The sequence below is a fragment of the Chiloscyllium punctatum genome, chromosome 6 (assembly GCF_047496795.1).
Source record: "Chiloscyllium punctatum isolate Juve2018m chromosome 6, sChiPun1.3, whole genome shotgun sequence".
In the NCBI taxonomy this organism is placed as follows: Eukaryota; Metazoa; Chordata; class Chondrichthyes; order Orectolobiformes; family Hemiscylliidae; genus Chiloscyllium; species Chiloscyllium punctatum.
Window position 1 is genome coordinate 35360575 of NC_092744.1, and position 22132 is coordinate 35382706.

General features: G+C 38.4%; 1 protein-coding gene across 3 annotated transcripts in view; it reads left to right on the top strand.

The window, feature by feature from the left end:
• Positions 1-22132, top strand: part of ttc14 (tetratricopeptide repeat domain 14) — a 57180-nt gene that overhangs the window by 21216 nt on the left and 13832 nt on the right. For all 3 annotated transcript variants that reach the window (XM_072572429.1, XM_072572431.1, XM_072572430.1), the window contains 6 exons: positions 167-251; positions 347-476; positions 11183-11338; positions 15534-15605; positions 18357-18476; positions 19713-19835. In XM_072572429.1, the coding sequence (XP_072428530.1) occupies positions 167-251; positions 347-476; positions 11183-11338; positions 15534-15605; positions 18357-18476; positions 19713-19835 (686 nt within the window). The remainder of the gene's footprint in view (positions 1-166; positions 252-346; positions 477-11182; positions 11339-15533; positions 15606-18356; positions 18477-19712; positions 19836-22132) is intronic.

Consider the following 22132-nt stretch of genomic DNA (forward strand, 5'->3'; position numbering starts at 1 on the left):
TCTTTGGCCTACAATTAATTGAGTTTTCTTTACAAAGATTCAAATGTTTGAAGCCTCAGGACTGATCTTTAAGTTAACGAAACAAGCTTTTAATTTGCCCCCCAAAATTTTAAACATATGCAAAGAAAATTGCACGATGTATTAATTAGGTGTTAAATTATTACAGGCGCTTTGTCCCTTAAGAGATGTTCCTTCACATGGAAAACATGAAGATCCTATGTCTTACTTTCAAGTAGGAGATCTCATAAGAGGTAATGAAAGTCTTTCTTTTTTCGGGAAGTTGATGTTGACTTAAATGTGTTTCCAGTTTCCTCCATGTATTCTCTCTTTCTTTAATTTTTTTCAGCTGCCTTAAAAGATGTTGATCGTTATCATGAAAGGCTTGCAATAACTTTGCATCCTTCAGCACTTCCAACTCATCTTTCTCATTGGAAATTAGGTGTCATTAGTAGGGAAGATCTTCCTACTTATTACAGGTACAGATGTTCAATATCTAACTTCACAGTAAATGATAGTTAAGAGTGCTGATAACTAATGTTCCTATATACGTGTGTATGAGAGTTTATCATCTTAGTGAGATTTTACTTGGGTTGTTGTTACTGTGAAACTCTCTAATTGTCATTAGAATTCCAGTATTAAAATTTTAAACATGTTGTAAATAATGAAAATTGAGATACTTCATTATTAGCGAGTTTTGAGAAGATTTGTAGCTCAGGTTGAGGTTTTGGATGTAGGTTTGCTCGCTGAGCTGAAAGGTTTATTTCCAGATGTTTCGTTACCTTACTAGGTAACATCTTCAGTGGACCTCACGCGAAGCAATGCTGAAAATTCCTGCTTTCTCTTTATATGTTTGGGTTCCTTTGGGTTGGTGATGTCATTTCCTGTGGTGATGTTATTTCCGGTGGTGAAGCCTCTCCATCCACTCTACCCAAGAATTCCTGAAGACCATCAAAGACACTAAGATCGAAGAGGGTGAAATAATGGTCTCCTTTGATGTAACAACCCTGTTTACTTCAAACAACATTAACCTGGCCAAGCAAACACTGACTACACTATTAGAAGACCCAAAGACACATACAGCAAACACAACTAACTTCATCAACAAGAAGAATATCATGAAGCTAGTGGACCTATACCTTACCATCCACTTCACCTTCAATGCCAAAACTTACAGACAAACCAATGGAACACCCATGGGATCTCCGATATCAGGGTTCTTAGCAGAGGCAGTAATGCAGAGACTTGAAGAAACAGCTCTGCCAACTATCCAACCCAAACTCTGGGTCCGCTTCGTGGATGACACCTTTGTCATCATTAAGCGAAACAAGTTAGAGGAAACCTTCAAGACCATCAATATTACCTTTACTGGCATAAAATTCATTACAGAGGAGGAAAACAACAACAAACTGCTATTCCTAGGTGTCACAGTAGAGCAAACAGCCAATAGGGAGCTTCAAACCAGTATCTACAGAAAAACAGCACATTACAGACCAAATATTGAACTACAGAAGCAATCATCCCAACATCCACAAACGAAGCTGCATCAGAACATTATTTCAACGAGCCAACACACACCGCAGCACAGAGCAGAGGCAAATCACCTATAACGTGTATTCAAAAGAATGGGTACCCAATGAACACAATCTGCCGATTTCTCAGCAACAAACCCAAACAAGCAGACAAAACACGTCCAGAAACCCTAGCTACTCTCCCCTACATCAAAGACATTTCGGAAATGACTGCCAGACTACTCGGACCCCTTGGCACCATGGTAGCCCACAAACCCACCAACACACTAAAAGAGCAGCTAATGAATTTGAAGGACCCTATACTGACAATAAGCAAAACTAACGTCATTTACAAAATACCATGCAAGGACTGTAACAAGCACTACATTGGACAAACAAGCAGAAAACTAGCCACCAGGATACATGAACACCAACTAGCCACAAAAAGACATGACCCTCTCTCACTAGTATCCTCACATACAGATGAGGAAGGACACTACCTTGACTGGGACAATACATCTATCCTAGGACAAGCCAAACAAAAACATGCATGAGAATTCCTAAAAGTATGGCATTCCAACTGGAACTCTATCAACAAACACATTGAGTTAGACCCCATCTACCACCCCCTTTGAAAAGGAACATGAAGTGACTTCACCACAGGAAATGACATCACCAACCCAAAGAAACCCAAACATATAAATAAAAAGCAGGAATTTTCAGCATTGCTTTGCATGAAGTCCACTGAAGATGTTACCTAGTAAGCTAACGAAACATCTGGAAATGAACCTTTCAGCTCAGCGAGCAAACCTACATCCAATACTTCATTATTAATTTTGAGATTTCATATTTACAAGCTTGTGGACAATGGCTAACTTGAAGAACTGAACAAATACCTAGACTTTTATTTTTAAAAGGACATTGGTCCTATTTATAACTTAGGGATGTAACATGACTTTAGTACTTGCCTGGACTTGTTTACTGGAAAGCACAACTGGTTTGAATATTATTTGGACTCCTGTTGGGATGCTGTCTTCTGAGTGAGAAGCTACCCAGCTCATTCCCTATCTTTCTTTTGGAGGTGGATGGGGGGAGCAAAAAAAACCTTTTGGAGATTCCGGTGTGAGAACTGAAAAGCCAATGCAGCTGTATCCTGAAAGACCTCTGAATTCTTGACAATTTCTGGATGAACTGTATCTGCAGAGGTCCCAGTGACAACTGCTTGTGTTTAGTGTTGCTTGTCTGCTGTGTGAGGACACGAACTGAGAATCATGTTGAATATTTCATACTTTATACATTTTTTTACAAGCACTAATTTATTGGCCAAAGTGTCTCTTTTCCCCAAAATTAATCTCTGAAGTGAAAGCTCTTTGTTTTTCCTTCTAGTTGGCTTGTCATTTGGTGTGCACAAAGTAGATTATAGGGTAAATATTAAAGCTTTCATATTTCAAACTGTGTTTATCAACTTTATATTTTTGCCAAATAAGCTCTGTTTTCACATGAAATTAACCTAGTTGATGGACCATTATTTTGGTCTGAATCTCATATAAAGTATGTGATTGGACATTTTGGTTACTGGGCAAAACATTTATATTTATGTTGTGACTAGTAGAATAGTGGGATGAAAGAGAGAGAGAAAACTGCACTTCTCCATTTGGAGACAGAAACCTCATGTTATTGTTACTCAAATAGTAACACTGAGACCCAGGTAACTTCCAAGGTTCGAAACACACCATGGCAAATGGTGGAATTTGAAATTGATGATAAATTTGGAATTAGAAATTCAGTGATGACTATTGTCAATTTACCTGATTGACTAATATCCTTCAGGAAAGGGAACTGACATCTGGTCTGGCTACATCCAACTTTAGATCAACAGAAACATGGTTGACTCTTAACTGCCCTTGTCGCAACATATTCCCTTTCTCCAAGGGCATCTTAGGATGACTATGTACACTAGCCCAGCCAGAGACAGCCACATCCCAAGAGTGAATAAAAGAAATCCTCAGTTGTGACATAAAACTTGGGACTTGAGGGATAACCCAGGACCAGAATTATGTAATTGGAAGTAGGGTAATAATTGAAAAGGATAAAATTCATGTTGCCAGATTTGTGTGGGTCAAAGTAAAACTTGTGCTACTTGCATGCAATTGAGTATGTACAGCAGCCTGGAATAGATGTTTTTTACTTTTTGAAGGAATTGACTGCTGCGCAACTGCTGAGTGTGACGAAACACTCACAGTTAAAGATTCCACCTAGGAAACTTGAAATTCAGAAACTATTAGATGGAAATTTGAAGATTTGCAGTGACAAAGCTAGAACAACAAGTAGAATCCATAGAAAAGTTTGCACTGGCACCAATTGGAAAGGAAGAAGCTAGAGTGAGCGTTTGAGAGGAAAAGGAGTATATATTTCAGTAAGTGGAAAAAGAGGCAGCATATTTTGAGCTGAAACTTGAATTGCAGAGAGAAAGAAAAGGGAGAGGAAATGTTTTCCACGTTTTTTTTTAAAAAGGCTGTTTCTGACTCCAAAGAAAATTTTAATCAAGAAAGAACTGACTCAAGCCCAAGACTTAGTGGAGAGCATCAGCAAGCCCGCCTCAGATTTGATGAAAGGGGACACTGAGGCATTTTTAAAAAAGATGATTTGAAACAAATGTCATGGCAAAAAGAAAACTTGATACTGACTGGCAAACTTTGAGATTTATGGCATACTTTGCAAAGAAACTTAGGTAGATTGAGTCAAAAATCACACAACACCAGGTTATAGTCCAACAGGTTTAATTGGAAGCACACTAGCTTTCGGATAGCATCAGGTGATAGTGGAGGGCTCGATCGTAACACAGAATTTATAGCAAAAATTTGCAGTGTGATGTAACTGAAATTATACATTGAAGAATTGATTGTCTGTTAAGCCTTTCATCTGTTAGAATACAGTGATAGTTTCACTTCTTTCATTTGTAAATCACAAAACCCTTTTTTTTAAAGTTGCATTCTCGGGTTAGCTGTTAACAATGGTGACAGCTAGACAATATGTTGAAGGTAAAAAGTGTTAGCCCCGTGTGTTCTCTGTCTATGACCTGATGTTTAGATTGATTCCAATCTAAAAAGTGAGAAACAGAGTTTTACATAAATTCATACAGTTTTTGAGCTCAGAGTTCTACATGAATATGTAGTTTTTAAGCAAAGTGCAATGTAACTCTGCAAGTACAAAAAAGTTCACCCCACAATATATATGTGTGCATGTGGTTCTTCGTCTGTCTGGGGTGGGGTGTGTGTGTGTGTGTGTGTGTGTGTGTGTGGAGAGACACACATGCTTTCATTATTAGAGGCAGAATGATGAGATCTAATGAAGTTAATTGCAGAATTTAAAGAAGTGTATAGGGGCAACTCTGGGTATGACTTTATCCACATTTAATGTAGGTGTAAGAGAATCCTCTCCCTTTAAACAGCATCTTTATCACTTCAGTCCAGAAACTATTCAAAGGAGGCATAGTATTCCGGTCATATTAATACACAAGCCTGCATTCAGTAACAAATGCAATCTCCTGATAGAGGAATTGGGTGGAAGACCATTGATAAGTTGGCAGTGCCAGACTTTTTTACCAAAACACATTTATCATGGTATTCTGGCAGGTTTCCTTTAACCCCTGGAGCTAAAAAAAATTGTGTCTTTTGACACCCAGATAATCTTTTCTAATACTAGGTGTTTCCATTTGAGCAGAAAAATGCCAAAGCAACTTTGCAGAAAAAATGAATCAATTGTTAGGTCATGCTCCCAATCACATGATTGACCTTAATGTGCTGGTGTGTGATGACATTTAGAAGTACCACTTGGTACATTGGAAGCATTATTGATAGAAATTTGCAATTGTTTTAATATAAAGGTTACCAAAGTGAACTTTAAAAAAAATGTAAAAAAAACCATACCTAAGCCTTTGTTCAAAGACAGCAAAAGTACAAACATGAATTGATTTCCCTGCCCCTAAGACAAAGTGAGATGTTATAAGCTTTTTGGGGGTGTGTGGTGACTAATGGAATTTAGTATCAATTAAGGAATAGCTGTATGGTGTGGCTGCAAAGGAAAGCCAAGGTATTGTGGTCAGGGAGTGCCAACCATCTTTTGAGAGGGCGTAAGCAATATTGATTTTTTTAAAAGCTGTTAGTTGTTGCAAATTTGACAAAGACTTTCAAGTTTGTGGTTGATGCTCATGGCTTAGGATTAGGTGCAGTCCTACATAAGGTGGGTTGGGCATAGAGAAGTGTGATACTTTTCCAAAAATCTAAATCTGCATTAAAGATAGTCCACAGTGTAAAAAGAAATGAGAGTTTGGTCAGGTTCTTAAACATTTTGAAGCATATGTCCATCATAACAACAGAGAGACATTGGTGTATACCGATCATAATCTTGCAGTCTTTGTGAGAAAAATTCAAAAACCAGAATGCTGAACTATTTCAGCATAGTTCACATTTGCAGTCTTAGGTTAATAGAATCATGCATTATAGCCCTTTCAGTCCATTAAGTCTACTGCCAAAAGTCCTATCAATTAAAAATGATCAACGTTGCAAGGAGACCATGTAATTGCTGAGGCTGTATATTGACTTAGTTTGCTTTGAATTAAGAGTACCATAGGTTGTACTGGATAAAACGAGTATAGTTAGGTGTAAAGAATGAAAGAAAATGTGTGAATATATATTTCTTTAAAATTTGTTTTCTTTACATCTAAAAGTGACATTTCATTTATTTCATGGATGGACTCATGAAAATACTCCATAATTAATTTTCCTGAGGCTTCATGTTTAAAAATTATGGACTGTAGTTCATTTGAAGTGTTGAGGAGATTCCTGAACTTTTTTAAAATAAAAAGGATATTGGAACCTTTTGTTTTCTGAAGGATACTTCTTGACACTCACATGTCTTTAGCTAATTGTCTGGACTTGTTTACTGGAAATCATAAGCTTGGATTCATGGTTTTATTCTGAATATTGCTTGGGTCTCAATTTGGTTGCTTGCTGATGAGAAGCAACTGAACTCTCACTCTACCTTTTCTGAATAAACCTTTTAGGACTGTTCAGTGTAGGACTTGCAAAATAAATGCATCTGTTCGTTTGAAAAGCTATTGAACTGCCTATGATTTCTGGGCAAATTGCCTGCAAAAATCCCAGTGACAACTGAATGTGTTATGTGACCTGCACATGTGCCAGGATGCTGACTGAAAACCATCTAGAAAGCTTCCTATGTTATCAATCTTTTTCTTCAAGAGCAAAATTAATCTTTAGAGAGGAAGTGTTTTAGTTTTTCTTGAATTGTTGTGTCCATGCTTACGGTGGTTTTGGCCGGGGTGGGGGGGGGGGGGGGGTCCATTTAAAACTCGAAATAATTTTATTTTATTGTATCAAACTGTTAATCAGCTTTACATATTTGCTAAGTAAGTCCTAACATCATAATAGATCAGTTTTATTTATTAAAGAAACTTGGTTGATTGATTTTTAAAAAAATTCTAATCCTAATGTAGCTAAGGTATATAACTAGCCTTATTGATAATTGTGAGTAATGGGATGTGAAAGAGAGAATACACTCCTCCAACCTTGGAGTAATGGATGTGTCATTACTCAAGTACAGAATGTGTCATAATTTCCCAGGATGTATCGTATCTTGCCTTACAATTCTTTTGTCGATTGATTCTTTCCGAAAAGAAAAGACTTTGCACAAAGTAAATGGAAAGAAAATTGCAGGGTATGATTTCACCATTTACTGTAACAAACCAACCAAAGTCAACATAATTCAACAATAAATGGGTGACAAATATTTAAACTAAAAAGGTATATTTTTGTATAATTCGTTGATGCAACTCAGATATGGCCCTCCAGTTACAAGTGCTGTCATTATTTCTCACACAAAACTTGTGACAGAGTCATAGAGATGTATAGCATGGAAACAGACCCTTCGGTCCAACCCATCCATACCGACCAGATATCCCAACCCAATCTATACCCACCTGACAGCACTCGGCCTATATCCCTCCAAACCCTTCCTATTCATATACTCATCCAAATGGCTCTTAAATGTTGCAATCGTACCAGCCTCCACCACATCCTCTGGCAGCTCATTCCATACTCGTACCACCCTCTGTGTGAAAAAGTTGCCCCATAGATCTCTTTTATATCTTTCCCCTTTCACCCTAAACCTATGCCAGGTAGTTCTGGACTCCCCGGCCCTGGGGGAAAGACTTTGTCTATTTACCCTATCCATTCCCCTCATAATTTTGTAACCCTCTATAAGGTCACCCCTCAGCCTCCGACACTCCAGGGAAAACAGCCCCAGCCTGTTCAGCCTCTCCCTATAGCTCAAATCCTCCAACCCTGGCAACATCCTTGTAAATATTTTCTGAGCCCTTTCAAGTTTCGCAACATCTTTCTAATAAGAAGGAGACCAGAATTATTGCAATATTCCAACAGTGGCCTAACCAATGTACTGTACAGCCGCAACATGACCTCCCAACTCCTGTACTCAATACTCTGACCAATAAAGGAGCGCATACCAAACCCCTTCTTCACTATCCTACCTACCTGCGACTCCGATTTCAAGGAGCTATGAACCTGTACTCCAAGGTCTCTTTGTTCAGCAACATTCCCTAGGACCTTACCATTAAGCGTATAAGTCTTGCTAAGATTTGCTTTCCAAAAATGCAGCACCTCTCATTTATCTGAATTAAACTCCATCTGCCACTTCTCAGCCCATTGGCCCATCTGGTCCAGATCCTGTTGTAATCTGAGGTAACCCTCTTCGCTGTCCACGACACCTCCAATTTTGGTGTCATCTGCAAACTTACTAACTGTACCTGTTACGCTTGCATCCAAACCATTTGTGTAAATGATAAAACATAGAGGACCCAGCACTGATCCTTGTGGCACTCCACTGGTCACAGGCCTCCAGTCTGAAAAACAACCCTCCACCACCACCCTCTGTCTTCTACCTTTGAGCCAGTTCTGTATCCAAATGGCTAGTCCTCCTTGCATTCCATGAGATCTAACCTTGCTAATCAGTCTCCCATGGAGAACCTTGTCGAATGCCTTTCTGAAGTCCATGTAGATCACATCTACCGCTCTGCGCTCACCAATCCTCTTTGTTACTTCCTCAAAAAACTCAATCAAGTTTGTGAGACATGATTTCCCATGCACAAAACCATGTTGACAATCCCTAATCAGTCCTTGCCTTTCCAAATACATGTACATCCTGTCCCTCAGGATTCCCTCCAACAACTTGCCCACCATCAAGGTCAGGCTCACTGGTCTATAGTTCCCTCGCTTGTCCTTACCATCCTTCTTAAACAGTGGCACCACGTTAGCCAAATGGTTAATCTGTGTTTCTAACCCTGCCTCCATTGTGTTGGATTTCATATTTCCCATTCAATTAATTCAGCCCTTGACTGAATTGACCAGTAGATATATTCTGTCTGAATTCCTATAATACAGTGAATACCAGCAAGGTGCACATCAATAAACTCACTTTGGATGGCACAAAATTTCTAAAAACGATCATCCTTGCCATGTTTTAAGTGGATTGGTAAACCCTGGTCCCACCTTAACAGTGGCAGTGGATATTGTCAATTCCCCAATCCTTCTCGTCAGTGCCTTCTCGTTCCCAGCTAGTAATGGCAATCTCTGAGAACAGAATAGAGACATGCTTTATAGTCAGGATCTTTTCAAAGATTGCGAAACCAGAGGACTGTTTTTGCAGAGAGCATTGCTTGTTTCTACCTTGCACGAAGTTCCAGTATTCTGAACTGCCAAATTAAAAAAAAACATGCTGACCCCCAATCTGCTGCACTTAACTTTGTTTACCCCTTGTTTCATGGCTGTTAATCCTCAGAGCAATTTCAGGTCATATAGGCCCTTAATGAAACCTAATAATGTCTTAACAGATTAATTGTCTTTCCAAATTCTCCGAGCCCACTTTCTTGTTTGGAAGATTGCTCAAAAGGGAATAGAGAGTTTCCCAGCACATGGATCATTATGCATTTACTTAGTTGAACTGGATTGGAGTTTTAATTTATCTTTTAGTTCCTGCTCAGAATTCTTCCTATGGTCTTCACAGAGGCCTAAATTTTCACTTGCCATATTTTAAATTGCAATCCTCCACTGTAATAGCAGGATGGTGATGAAAAACATCATTGTATGGCTTTTTAAAAAGAGATCTAGATAACTTTATTTTGACTAGAAAAACTATCTCTTTGTTTGACTGGCTTTTCCATCATCATTCAATCCCTTCAAAGCATTCAGTTGAGTTTTGCAGAATAAACATTTGATACCTAATATTTAGAGATTTGCAAAAGACAATCTCAATTATTCAGCACTGTTAATCAGAGACTACTAAACACATTGTACTCTTCACAGCGTACATCACTATTATAAAATAGCAAATTCTCCAAATTGGCATGAAGTTGCCAAGGGAAGTATGTTACTATGGCATTAACTCTTCATTATTCTCAAAACCAAGTCTGCACTTTGTACCTCAGTTACATGAAAAAAGATTTGGTATTTTCGGTAAACGTTCCTGACTCTTTGGACAATGCATGAAAATCTGCTAATCTGTTGTTGTTACAGGGCTAATGAAATGCAGCTATGGTTCAAGGTAACTGCACTTGAATATTTCCCATAGTTCAACTAATGACTAAATACTCTGATCTGGCCTGTTATGACAGACTCAATAGTACTTTATACGTAGTTTCTCCAATCAATCCACGTAACTTGAAATCCATCACAAAGTCTTTTCCCTGGCTGGGAGAGCCTGAAACTAGAGGGTATTGGTTTAAGGTGAGGGGGTGAGATTTAAAAGGGATCCAAGGGGCAACTTTTTCACATCGAGGATGGTATGAGTATGGAATGAACTGCCAGAGGAAGTGGTGCAGGCTGGTTAAATTCTAACATTTAAAAGGAATCTGGATGGGTACATGAATAGGAAAGGTTTAGAAGGATATGGGCCAAATGCTGACAAATGGGACTAAATTAATTTAGGATATCTGGTCGGCATGGATGAGTTGGACCAAAGGGCCTGTTTCTGTGCTGTACATCTATATGACTCTAATTAGGAAATCGTTTTCATAAATCTTTTCTGCAACCTTGTGAGAGCCTTCACATCATTTTTAACTTGTGTTACTCAGCTGAAACCAAAGAAATGCTGGAGAAACTAGCAGGTCTGGCACCTATGGAGAGACGAATCGAGTTTACGTTTCAAGTCCATATGACTGTTATCCAGAAATTCTTCAGATCACTGTTCTCTACCTCTACTGAGGCCTCATCCATTTGACTCACCTGATTCTCCATAACCAGACCAAGCAATATCATCATCCTTGTTGGGTTTTATTTCTATATAGCAGTAGCTTTCACAACTTTGAGAGATTAAAAGTGCTACAAAACCAATTAAGTTACTTTAAGTGTACTCACTGATATGATGTAGGAAATATTGCAAACAATTAAATTTGACTGTGACAGGAGTACTTGCATTGAATACGTCATTTGCTTCCCTTGTTTTGACGTTTAATGGGCACTTGATATGCTTTTCTGCTTATTTATTCTCTGTCAAATGAATATGTCAGTATTGATGACCATGTTTTGTGCTGAATTCCTACCACTGCATTTACATTTTTAAAATATTTTGCTCTCTGTCTGCAGGCGTCTTTCAATGCTAGGCAATCATGTTGCTGAAACATATGATACAATTTTACACCAAACACTTGGATTTGCTAATCCATCAACTGTTGAATATTTGCTGGGCAAACTTGGAATTAGTGAAATTGAATCGCCATCTTTGATGAGAGGGTTGCAGAGGTGAGATTTTGAGTTTTAGGAGTGACAATGTCTCTTCTAACTTGATCAGTTTAGAATTAGAGCTTTTTATAGTCTCTGCTGTTTAATGATCTTTGATCTTTAAGTTCAACTTGACTGAAATCTTAATTTTGCCTCTTTATCAGTGTCTAAAGACAAAGTGGTTGATTGTTTAGATTTTTATTTATTTGAGAAAACACTTTAATGTTAAAGATGCGATGTAAGGATCATCCAAGGTGCTTCCCATACTTGATGTAAGGAAATTAACAAAAGCCCATGGAAGCAAAATTGAACAGATGGGTTTTCATAGCATCATAAAATCATAGATGACAGAGAAGGTCCTTCAATCCACAATTCTGCACTGCCAAAAATATACTACTAACTATACTAGTCATTCTTTTTCTGCACTAAACCCATAGCCTTGAATGTTATAACATTTCAAATATTCATCCAAGTACTTTTATGAAGGTTAAAAAAATCACACAACACCAGATTATAGTCCAACAGGTTTAATTGAAAGCACACTGGCTTTCGGAGCACCGCTCCATTATCAGGCAGTTCCAAACCATTTATAGAGGTTGTGAGACTTTCCACCACCACTATCCTTCCAGGCAGTGTCTTCCAGATCCCTAGTGCCCTCTGAGCGAAAATATGTTTTCCTCAATTCCACCCTCAACCTCCTGCTTTTAATTTTAAAATTATGCCTTCTTGATATTGACCCTTCCAATAAGGGGAACAGCTGATTCCTATTTGCCCTGCCTAAGGCCCTCATAATCTTGTACACCTCTATCTGATTTCCCATGCAGCACCCTGCCATCCTTCTGTGCTCAAGAAAAGCATTCAAACTTATTCAGCTACCCTTCTTAGCTGAAATACTCCAACCCAGGCAACATCCTGATGAATCTCCTCTGTACCCCCTCCAGTGCAATCACATCCTTCCTATCGTGTGGTGACCAAAACTGTCCACTGTACTCTGCTATGACCTAATCAAAGTTCTGTACAGCTCAAATCTAACCTTCTTGCTCTTATAATCTGTGGCATGAATGATAAAGGTTAGTGTTCCATATGCATTCTTAATTATCCCCATTAACCTATTCTGCTACCTTTAGGGATGTGTGGACAAGCACCTAAATATCCCTCTGTTCCTCTGAGTTTTATAGTGTCTTGCCATTCATTGAGTATTCCCTTGCCATGTTCTTTCTTCCAAAATGCATGACCTCCCATTAATCAGGGTTAAATTCCATCTGCCACCGGTGTGCCTAGTTGACCAATTTTGCCAAGATTTTAAATAAAGCTTAGGCTGGAGTTTCAGGGAATAAGACCGTAGCAATAGGTGAAGCTGGTGCCATTCTTGCAGAAAACTATAGGAGAGAGGGTGGAAATGTCAGTTGATATAAGCTTGTTGGAGTTGCAGAACAAAAATTGGAGAACATCATGGAGAACTTTGCAGAGTAAGGTTTTAAATGTAATGTGCTGAATGACAGAGAGAAAATGTATGTCAGTGAGAGCAGTGGTCAGTGCCAGGGACCCGGGTTTGATTCCAGCCATGGGTGACAATGTGGAGTTTGCATGTTCTCCCAGTGTCACCTGGGTTTCTGCCAGGTGTTCTGGTTTCCCCTCAGTCCAAAGATCAGGTAGATTGTTCATGGTAAATCTCCCTGTAGTGTCCAGGAATGTGCAGGCTAGATGCGTTAGCCATGGTAAATGTGGGGTTATAAGGATAGGGTGTGAGGGCGGATGCTCTTCAGACTGTTGGTGCAGACTCAGTAGGCCAAATGGCTGCCTCCTGTACAGTAGGGATTTGATGGTTCTATGAATGTGAGAACAGAATGCACTTGATGTAATTTAGGGCACCGTGATGTATATGGATAATGTATTCAGCAAGGATAGGATTAAAGTTAGGTCTGTGAACTAGCAAGTTATTTCAAAAGTGAGAAGATTTATTGTAGTATTGATAAGCTTTTTTACATTTTTCAAAATTATTTTTAATCAATTTCCTTTTGGTGACAAGTTCCCTAGCCCAATTACTCTGAAGTGTTTAATGTGTGCTTTATTTGTACTTAATTTTAACACTTAATTAAACACTTGTAACACTTAATTTTAATTGTACACTTTAGCCTAGCACCAATGAAATGTTTTGTCAAACAGCCAATGTAATGCAATAGCAAGCTGTCTGATTTTAGGGTTTTTTGCTAGTATGGGATTGTGTTCAATGGTGACCGAGTTTAGTGGGTGGTGAAAATAGCCTGTTTATTGAGCATCCGCAGTAGCACAGTTCTAGGCAGCAATGCAGTCCAAAGTATTGTTTAACAGTAGCACAGGTTTTACATTTATTAAAAGTTTAGCACTATGGTATCACATAATTGTATCTATTGTACACAAGTTTTTGTGACATCTGTCGTAGGGAAGCAGGAGATGGCTTAAGCACTTGCTAAATGCTCGCTGTTATTCCTAATGGGATTTGAATGATTGTCTGGTCTGACCTTGCATAATTAAGAGGTGTTAGTCTTTTTGTCTTTAAAGTTAGCAATATTAGTAAAAATACTAGATCAAAATGATCTAAATGAATGAAATTATGCATGTACTGAATAAAAATATAGAGGATATTAAACTGATCTCCCATAGCTGGGTCATGAGATTTTATTTACTGTTGCTGGTTTTGACATTCTTACACATTCTTCCATGCAGATTCATGGAAGTGTTGTTTTGATAATATGTTTCTTAAAGGGGGTAGCAGCCCTATTTAATATGTATTTAAAAAGTACATACTTGTGGAGGAAACTATTAGATGTTCTGCAACCTATTCAGGTCCCGAGAGGCAGTTACTCAGGGCTAATGAATATTAAAATCTTTTCATAGTTTTGAGTTATGGAGTCATGATTGCGGCGATAGTATTGTTCTATGTAGGTTACAATAGTAACACTTATTCAGGGCTAAGACCGACAGAAACAGATCTAAACACTGCTTGCAACATTGGGCCGATAAGAATTGAAAGATGTAGAGAAACATTAATGAGTTGGAATGGATGTTTAATTTAGTTTATCTTCTAAGATTAAAATGTACTACAAAACCGTGGTTTTATGAATGAGTGAATGGACATGCGAAGTAGTAAACATAGTGTGCTTGTGAATGAGTTAGTTAAGAGAATCATCATAATAGCTCAAATCAAGAATATTGAATTTAGTGGGGACAAACATTGGGGTTTGTCCTGTTGATCTCTCTTTGGAAATCTAGCCAAATTCCTCTGAAAGAATAGCACTATATTACAGTCCTTGATATCATGAACAATAATTTCTGTTTAAGGAAGTGACCAATCAAAGATAGTCAAGTATGTTTTTCTATATTAAAACCATACACCATTTACTTGAATGGTCAGCTGTAGTTCTGCATCTTCCTATTTGTCTCCATTTTGAGAGTTAATGTCCAAGATTTAATGGTATTAATGATGGACAAGCTGTTAGCGTTTGTCACTGTTATTCATCTGAATCTGACAGTATGTAGCTTGTACATGCACAGTTAAGTGTGGAAATCCAAACGTTGCTGTCATTAGCTCAGATTTCTAATAGTAATGATGGCAAAGCTCAGTGTTTGCTAATCTTTACTGGAACTGTCAGTCACTTCTATGGTTGCACATTTGCAGAATTACTTAAAGATGCAGAATTTGTTGTCAGATTGTACACATCTATGGTGGTAGTGCTGATTAGTTCCTGCTCAGACTGTAATTAATGAAAATCAATTAAATTAATTGATAAGAGTTTGCACTGTTAATCTAATTTCAAAATAAAACTTCTGAAAACTATGTACTTTGTTGAATGAGCTTAGCTGGGTTTGAATGGTGTGTGAATATAATTATAGCAGAAAACACCCTTGATAGAGTTAAAAAGCCGGTTTTATATTTGAAGAATGTCATTTACAGGTACATTATTTCATATTTTTAAAACAATTTTTATTCCTGCATAACTGTTCTGCAGGCAATCTCTTTGGTTGAATTGACACTTAATAAATGGTAATTATTCTTCCTTTTTGCTTGTTTATGTCTAGAGATAAATTTGAAACTTCTACTGATTTATACCTCAGTTATTTTAGAAGCATTTAGGTTCACGCAATGGTGTAGCTTCTGACAAAATGTTGCTGTGTTATAAAATAATATGGCCATTGCTCTCAAATATAAAATTTATTGATCCTTTTCTTTTAACAGTAAAAACTTTAGAGGGGATGATTATGCTGCAGCCTTAAGGAAAAGACAGTCTGCATCTTGGGCATTAAAGTGGTAAGTACTTTGGACAAATAATAAGCATTTGGAAAAATGGGGTGGGGAGAGAACACTTTCAGAGCCTCTCCCAATTTATTTTATGAATATTTCTTCAATCATTCTTAGTCGAAGACACTCATTCAGATTTTATTTGTGGGTTGGGTCTTTTGTCAGTTCTAGGGTCCATTATCTGCAGTAAGCTCTGCTACCAGTGACATTAGTGGGTAATAGAGTTCTCTGATTTACTTCTTGGGCAGATTGGGATGGGATTTCTGCATCTACCCTGTCAAGTCTCCTAAGAATCTTGTATATTTTAATAGGTCTCCTCTTATTCTTATCCCTTGGAAGCGGCCTTGGGTTTGGAAAGTGCTGTCTGAGGATCTTTGGTGTGTTTCTGCAGTGCATCTTGCATATGGTATCCACTGCTGTGACTGACTGTCAGTAGTGGAGGCAGTTACCTAATGTTGTGGATGTGGTGCTAATCAGGTGGTTCCGTGCAATCGAGTGGTTTCCTCTGCCATTTCTGGGAGATGGCTAAGAGTGTGCTACATCACTGTGGATCTGGAGTCACATAGAGACTAGACCCCAGAAAGTCTGCAAACCTGGATGGTTTTACTAATTATATAGTGACTGCTAACTTTTTATTCCAGACTTATTTAACAATATAAATGTAGAGTTACTATGGTGTGATTTGAAGCCATCTCTCTGGAACAGTAGTCAAGAAGTCTGGATTACTAGCCCAGTAAAATAATGATAGCACCGCCCATTCAGGGATTTGAGCCCATAATCTAATCTGACAATCCAGTTCTGAGCTGAGGGAGTTCTGTACTCTGAGCAATGTTGTCTTTTGAGTGAAATGTTTAACTTTGTTCAGGTGTCGGAAAAGATTCTGTGCCACAAGCTTGCAGAACAGCAGGCAGTTTCTCCTAGACTTTTAAGAAGGTTGAATTGGTGTTGAAATGGAAGCAGTGGAGATTAATGAGAATGATATTGGGCCTTAAAGAGTTAAATTGCAAGGATGAATTGCATCATCTTAGTTTGTAGAGGCTAATAAAATCATGAGGGGCATGGATAGGGTAAATAGATAAGGTCTTTTCCCTGGGATGGGAGAGTCCAGAACTAGAGGACATAGGTTTAGGGTGAGAGGGGAAAGATTTAAAATGGCAGGAAGGGCAACCTTTTCACGCAGAGGGTAGTGTGTGTAAGGAATGAGCTGCCAGAGGAAGTGGTGGAAGTTGGTACAATTAAAACTTTCAAAAGGCTTCTGGATTGTTACATGAATCGGAAGTTTCAAGGGATCTGAACCAAGTGCTGGCAAATGGTGACTAGATTAGATTAGGATATCTGGTTGGCATGGACAAGTTGAACCAAAGTGTCTGTTTCTGTGCTGTACATCTCTATGACTCTATTCAACCTGTCCTCATAAGGCAGTGCCTCCATACTTGGTATCAGCCTAGTGAATGTTCTCTGGACTACTTCAGTTACCAATATGTCTTTTCTTGGATAAGGGTCCCCAAACTATTCACAATATTCCAGTTGTTGTCTGAGAGTATACAGTCCTCTCTTGGTTTATGATGTTTTTCTTTTACAAAAAGAATTATCTAACAGTTGGAACTAGACAAAGTTATGAAACAAAATCATAACACAACAGAGATTCTTATAAAACATTGAAACATAAGTTTAAGAGCTTCTGACATAAACTTGAGTCAAAAGTCACACAACATCAGGCTGTAGTCCAACAGGTTTATTTAAAATCACAAGCATTTGGAGTGGTGCCCTTTGTCGGGTGAAGTGACAAGAGCACCCAGGCACAGACTTGATAATCAGAAAGATCAAACAATCATACAAATGGTATGAGTGGAATGTTGACAGGCCGAATAATAGATCTCTGCAGATGATCAAGAGTGTCAGATGGCATGAGTAAATGTCAGCAGCTGAATAACAAATGAACAAATAATTACAAAAGATTAAAAATAAGGTGGTGCTGGAGATAAATCAAATGACTGGAATAACATGCTAGGTGTAGGAGATCATTCTGAAGGTCTAACCAAAGGAAAAAGTCATCCAAAACAGTACACACTAGTTAAGATAGAGAGATCAGAACAAGTTATAAAGCTAATGATGTCAATACAGGATAGTAAGGAAGATTTTACAGAACACTATGGTGGGTCAAATGTAGTGTGACATGAACCCAAGATCACAGTTCACGCCATCTTTGTGCATACGGAACTTAGCTATCAGTTTCTGCTTGGCGATTCTGCGTTGTTGCGTATCTTGAAGACCAACTTGGAGGATGCTTCCCTGAAGATCGGAGGCTGACTGATCTTGTGCACCCCAGTCCAACATTGACACATCCACATCTAAACTTGAGTGATTCACGAGCTGTGCAATGTAAAGTTGTCATTTTGCAAAATACAATAAGTATTATTTGACTCCTGCCAGTACAATTATTTACAAATTATTTAGCATCTTGTGAAGTTTTAAGGGTAGTTGACCATTTACTTGGTGATGGCATACATTCCAGAAACAATTGCAGCACTGCACAAACTTTAATGCTTTTGAAATTGACAGTAAGAAAATTACTAGTTAGTGCTTATGCCAGAACTGTTGTTCTGATATTTAGAGTTAGTATTCATGTAGATATTCAAAATGCCCATGAAATGCATTAGCATCATTGGTGTCAAGTTACTTGAATTATGTGAAATGGTTTGTGGAAATAATAAATATTTGATTCCCTACTGACTTAGATTTGTCCTTCTTTCCCTATAGTGTCAAGACTGGGGTGGACCATTTTAAAGCGGGACGCCATGTTGATGCTATGAATGAGTACAACAAAGCCCTAGAAATTGACAGTAATAATGTTGAAGCTCTTGTGGCTCGTGGTGCTCTGTAAGTTTGTGATAGACTGTACGCTACTACAGTAACATTAGTTTGTCTGTACTAACATTAATATTGTCCAGTTTTTTTTTGTTAGGAGACATCAGATACAGATCCTTATGGTGGTTCAAAGAATAAATGTACCATGTAGTGTTGTGCCAAGCCACACAGTACCATATTTAATCAGTCGTCTGTCTTAAGTCAGCTAATCTTGGTCAGAATGACACAAGTGGGAATTTTGCAGTTAGAAATGATGCCTCTGCTTTAACTGGGCCAGATTTCTGCTTTTATTTGCTATCTAATTAGTTTGTTTGAAGTATGTACATAAGTAGAAATGAGATTTGGGTCAGCTGAAATGATTTCACCATTCAGTCTGTTGGCATTGCTGCCCATGCTTTTACTCCAATGGTAATCTAATAGTAGTATTGTAGGGTTACTGGAAAATGTACAGCCTTGCCTAGCCAAGGCAGGGTAGAAGTAAGAAAGAGAAACTATTACAATTTTTCTCATAGCTTGTTTCTAATATTTCTATCTGTGACGTGAAAACATATCTTGCTATGAATAACCTTGGAATTTCCCTCACAATGTTTACAATCTCTCCAGAATAAGTTTGATTTATGCGTGGTGTGTATAATATCATGCATGATATCAAACTATCATAGAATCCCTACAGTGCAGAAAGAGGCCAATTGGCCCATCAAGTCTGCACAGACCCTCTGAAGAGCATCCCACCCAGAAACCATCCCCCCCCGCCCCCCCCGACTCTATCTCTGCAACCCCACATTTACCGTGACTAATGTACCTAAATTGCACACCCCTGGATACTACAGCCAATTTAGCTTGGCCAATATACCTAACCCACACACCTTTGAACTGTGGGAGGAAACTGTGGCACCAGATGGAAACCCACATGGACACAGAAAGCATGCAAACTCCATGCACAGTGACCCCAAGACTGGAATCAAATCCGGGTCCCTGGTGCTGATGAGGCAGCAGTGCTCATCACTGAGCCACCGTGCCGCCTTTGGTGTTAGGATTTTGTCATTTGGCGAAATAGCTTTGATTAAAACTCTAGCCAGTTGAAATTGGTGCTGTGTCACTAATGTTAATTGGAAGGTCCAAAAATGTAGAGACTCTGCTTTTCTTAAAAAAAAAAGCAATGTTAGCAATGTGAGAATAGTCAATAATTTACTCAGTAATAACCATTAAACTGTATTTTGTTAACATTTCTTTGCCATTTTATTTTAGTTATGCAACAAAAGGAAGTCTAAACAAAGCTATTTCTGACTTTGACATGGCTTTGGAGACGTGCCCAACACACAGGAATGCAAAGAAATATCTCTGTCAAACTCTGGTGGAAAGAGGAGGCCAGTAAGTGAAATACTTTGAAATAAAACAAAACATACTAGTTAATTTCTCGTGGCATTATACTTAAGAAGTCAAAATCTAGAGTAGGTTTTTCTGCGAATCAGTCTATACGGCTGGAAGGATTAATTTGACTGCAGCATGGATTTAAAATGAGACTGTGGTATAGTAATAATATCACTGGACTAATATTCTTAGGATGCAAGCTAATGTTCCACCATGACAACTGGTGTAATTTGATTTCAGTGCGTACATTTTGGAATTAAAAAACTAGTCTGTTAGTGATCACCAAGCATTTGATGATCATCATAAACGTAAAATCTGATTCACCATGTCCTTTAGGGAAGGAAATCTGCCATTTTCACCTGGTCTGACCTACATGTGACAGTATAGTTGACTCTTAACTACCCTCTGAAATGGCCCAGGAAACCAATCTGTTCAAGGGCAGTTAAGATGGGAAATAAATGCTGGCCTTGTCAGTTATACCCACATGTTGTGAAATAAAAAAGATGTTTCCATTTTGAACATCCGTGCAATTTTAAAAGTTTATTGCTTCAATTTTATATGCTTTAGAGTTAAGTAAATCAGCTAGTTTGACAAATCTAGAAGTGGAATTAATTTCCGCTTTGGAGCTTTTCTGTGGTGGACCCTGAGTACATGGTAGCTATGTTTTTAAGAAACTATGTGTTCCAGTGCACCATGACTGGCAAGTATAATTAAGATGAAACAAATTTCTCTGGCAGTTTCCATTATAAATGGAGGTTTTTAAATTTATGATAGTTGGCAGTGGACAATGTTAACATTTGTATTTAGCTTTTTGCATAGTTAAGATAATTTTGATTTGAATAATTAGCAAAGAGACTAATTTCTTCTCAGACCATTTGTTGGTCACTGAAACTCTGATATAGTGACGATAGAACAGTTCGAGTAAATGATTTTGTTGCAGTATTCCTTGCTAATGGTAACTCAGCTGACGTTTTTCTTCAACACATTGATAAAATGTGTCAATATAATCTGTTGCCAGTTTCACTTTGATGTCATTTGTAACAGACTTTCTCTTCTGTGGTCTGTTTGCATACATGAGCTTTTCCTGCCTCTTTTCAGATGTTCCCCCCCTTTCTCCCCTTGCTGGCACAGTTGCTTCCAGGTATTTCCTTCCACCCTATGTCCCTGGCATTGAAGTGACACAGTCTTGCCCCTGCCTTCTGTTCTTGCCTTGGGACGGGTAGCTGTTGTTCAGATGCTCATCACTCTTAGTGCCCCTTCTGAGCTCTCTGAGGTCCTTAGCTCAATCTAATAAGGGGTTAATGAGTACAAGTAGCCCTGAGACTTAAACTGCTATTTGCACTGACGATATCTAGCACTCAGTGGTATTCGTTCTCCTGCATAGGGAAACAATGTCTTTTGCGTCTACCCTGTCAAGTTCTGCAAGAACCTTCAATAAGGCTGGCTCCCATTCTTCTTAACACCAATGAGTACAGGCCCAATTTCCTCATCTGTCCTCAAAAATAAGCCCTCCAAGCCCAAAATCAACCTGGTGAACCTTCTCTGAACTTATTGTTACAATATGCATTTAAATGCTTTGTAAATATTCCTCAGTATTTTTCATGATCTAAAGTGTTCAAAGATGCAATGTGTACCATAAGTTTCTTAAGGTGGTGGCAGATATTTTTTAAATTTTGAAATAATAATTGTTATTTATTTACATGTTAGCTTGTAGGAAAATATAGAAACCAAATGCTTTGCATTATACTGAGAGAAGCTCACCTGTGCTCCAGCTCCATGGAGTTTCTAGCTTGCATTTAGTGCCTCTTATGAGGTCTGAAATATTTTTGACCAACAACAAAGATTCTCTCTTGTAGAATCTTGCCACAGGTCCTTCTCATATAGGGTTCTCCAATGTGAGGAGGTGATGGCCTAGTATTATCACTGGACTGTTATTCCAAAGACCTAGAGCAAGTTCTGGGGACCAATGTTTGAATCCTAACATGGAATTTGAGTTCAATAGAAATCTGGAATTAAGAATCTAGTGATAACCATGAATCCATAGCTGATAGTCAGAAAAACCTATCTGGTTCACTCATGCCCTTGAAGGAGGGAAACTGCCCTTCTTACCTGGTTTGGCCTTCATGTGACTTCAGACCCATAGCAATGTGGTTGACTCTTAATTGCCCTCTGGACCATTAAGGGGGTGGCAATGAATGCTGGCCTAGCCAGCAACTCCCTAATGAATAAAACAAATCTTTGGCTCTTTCATTTGTTGACTGTCTCTTTGAGCTACCTTCTTGAAGCTGTGCTTGGAG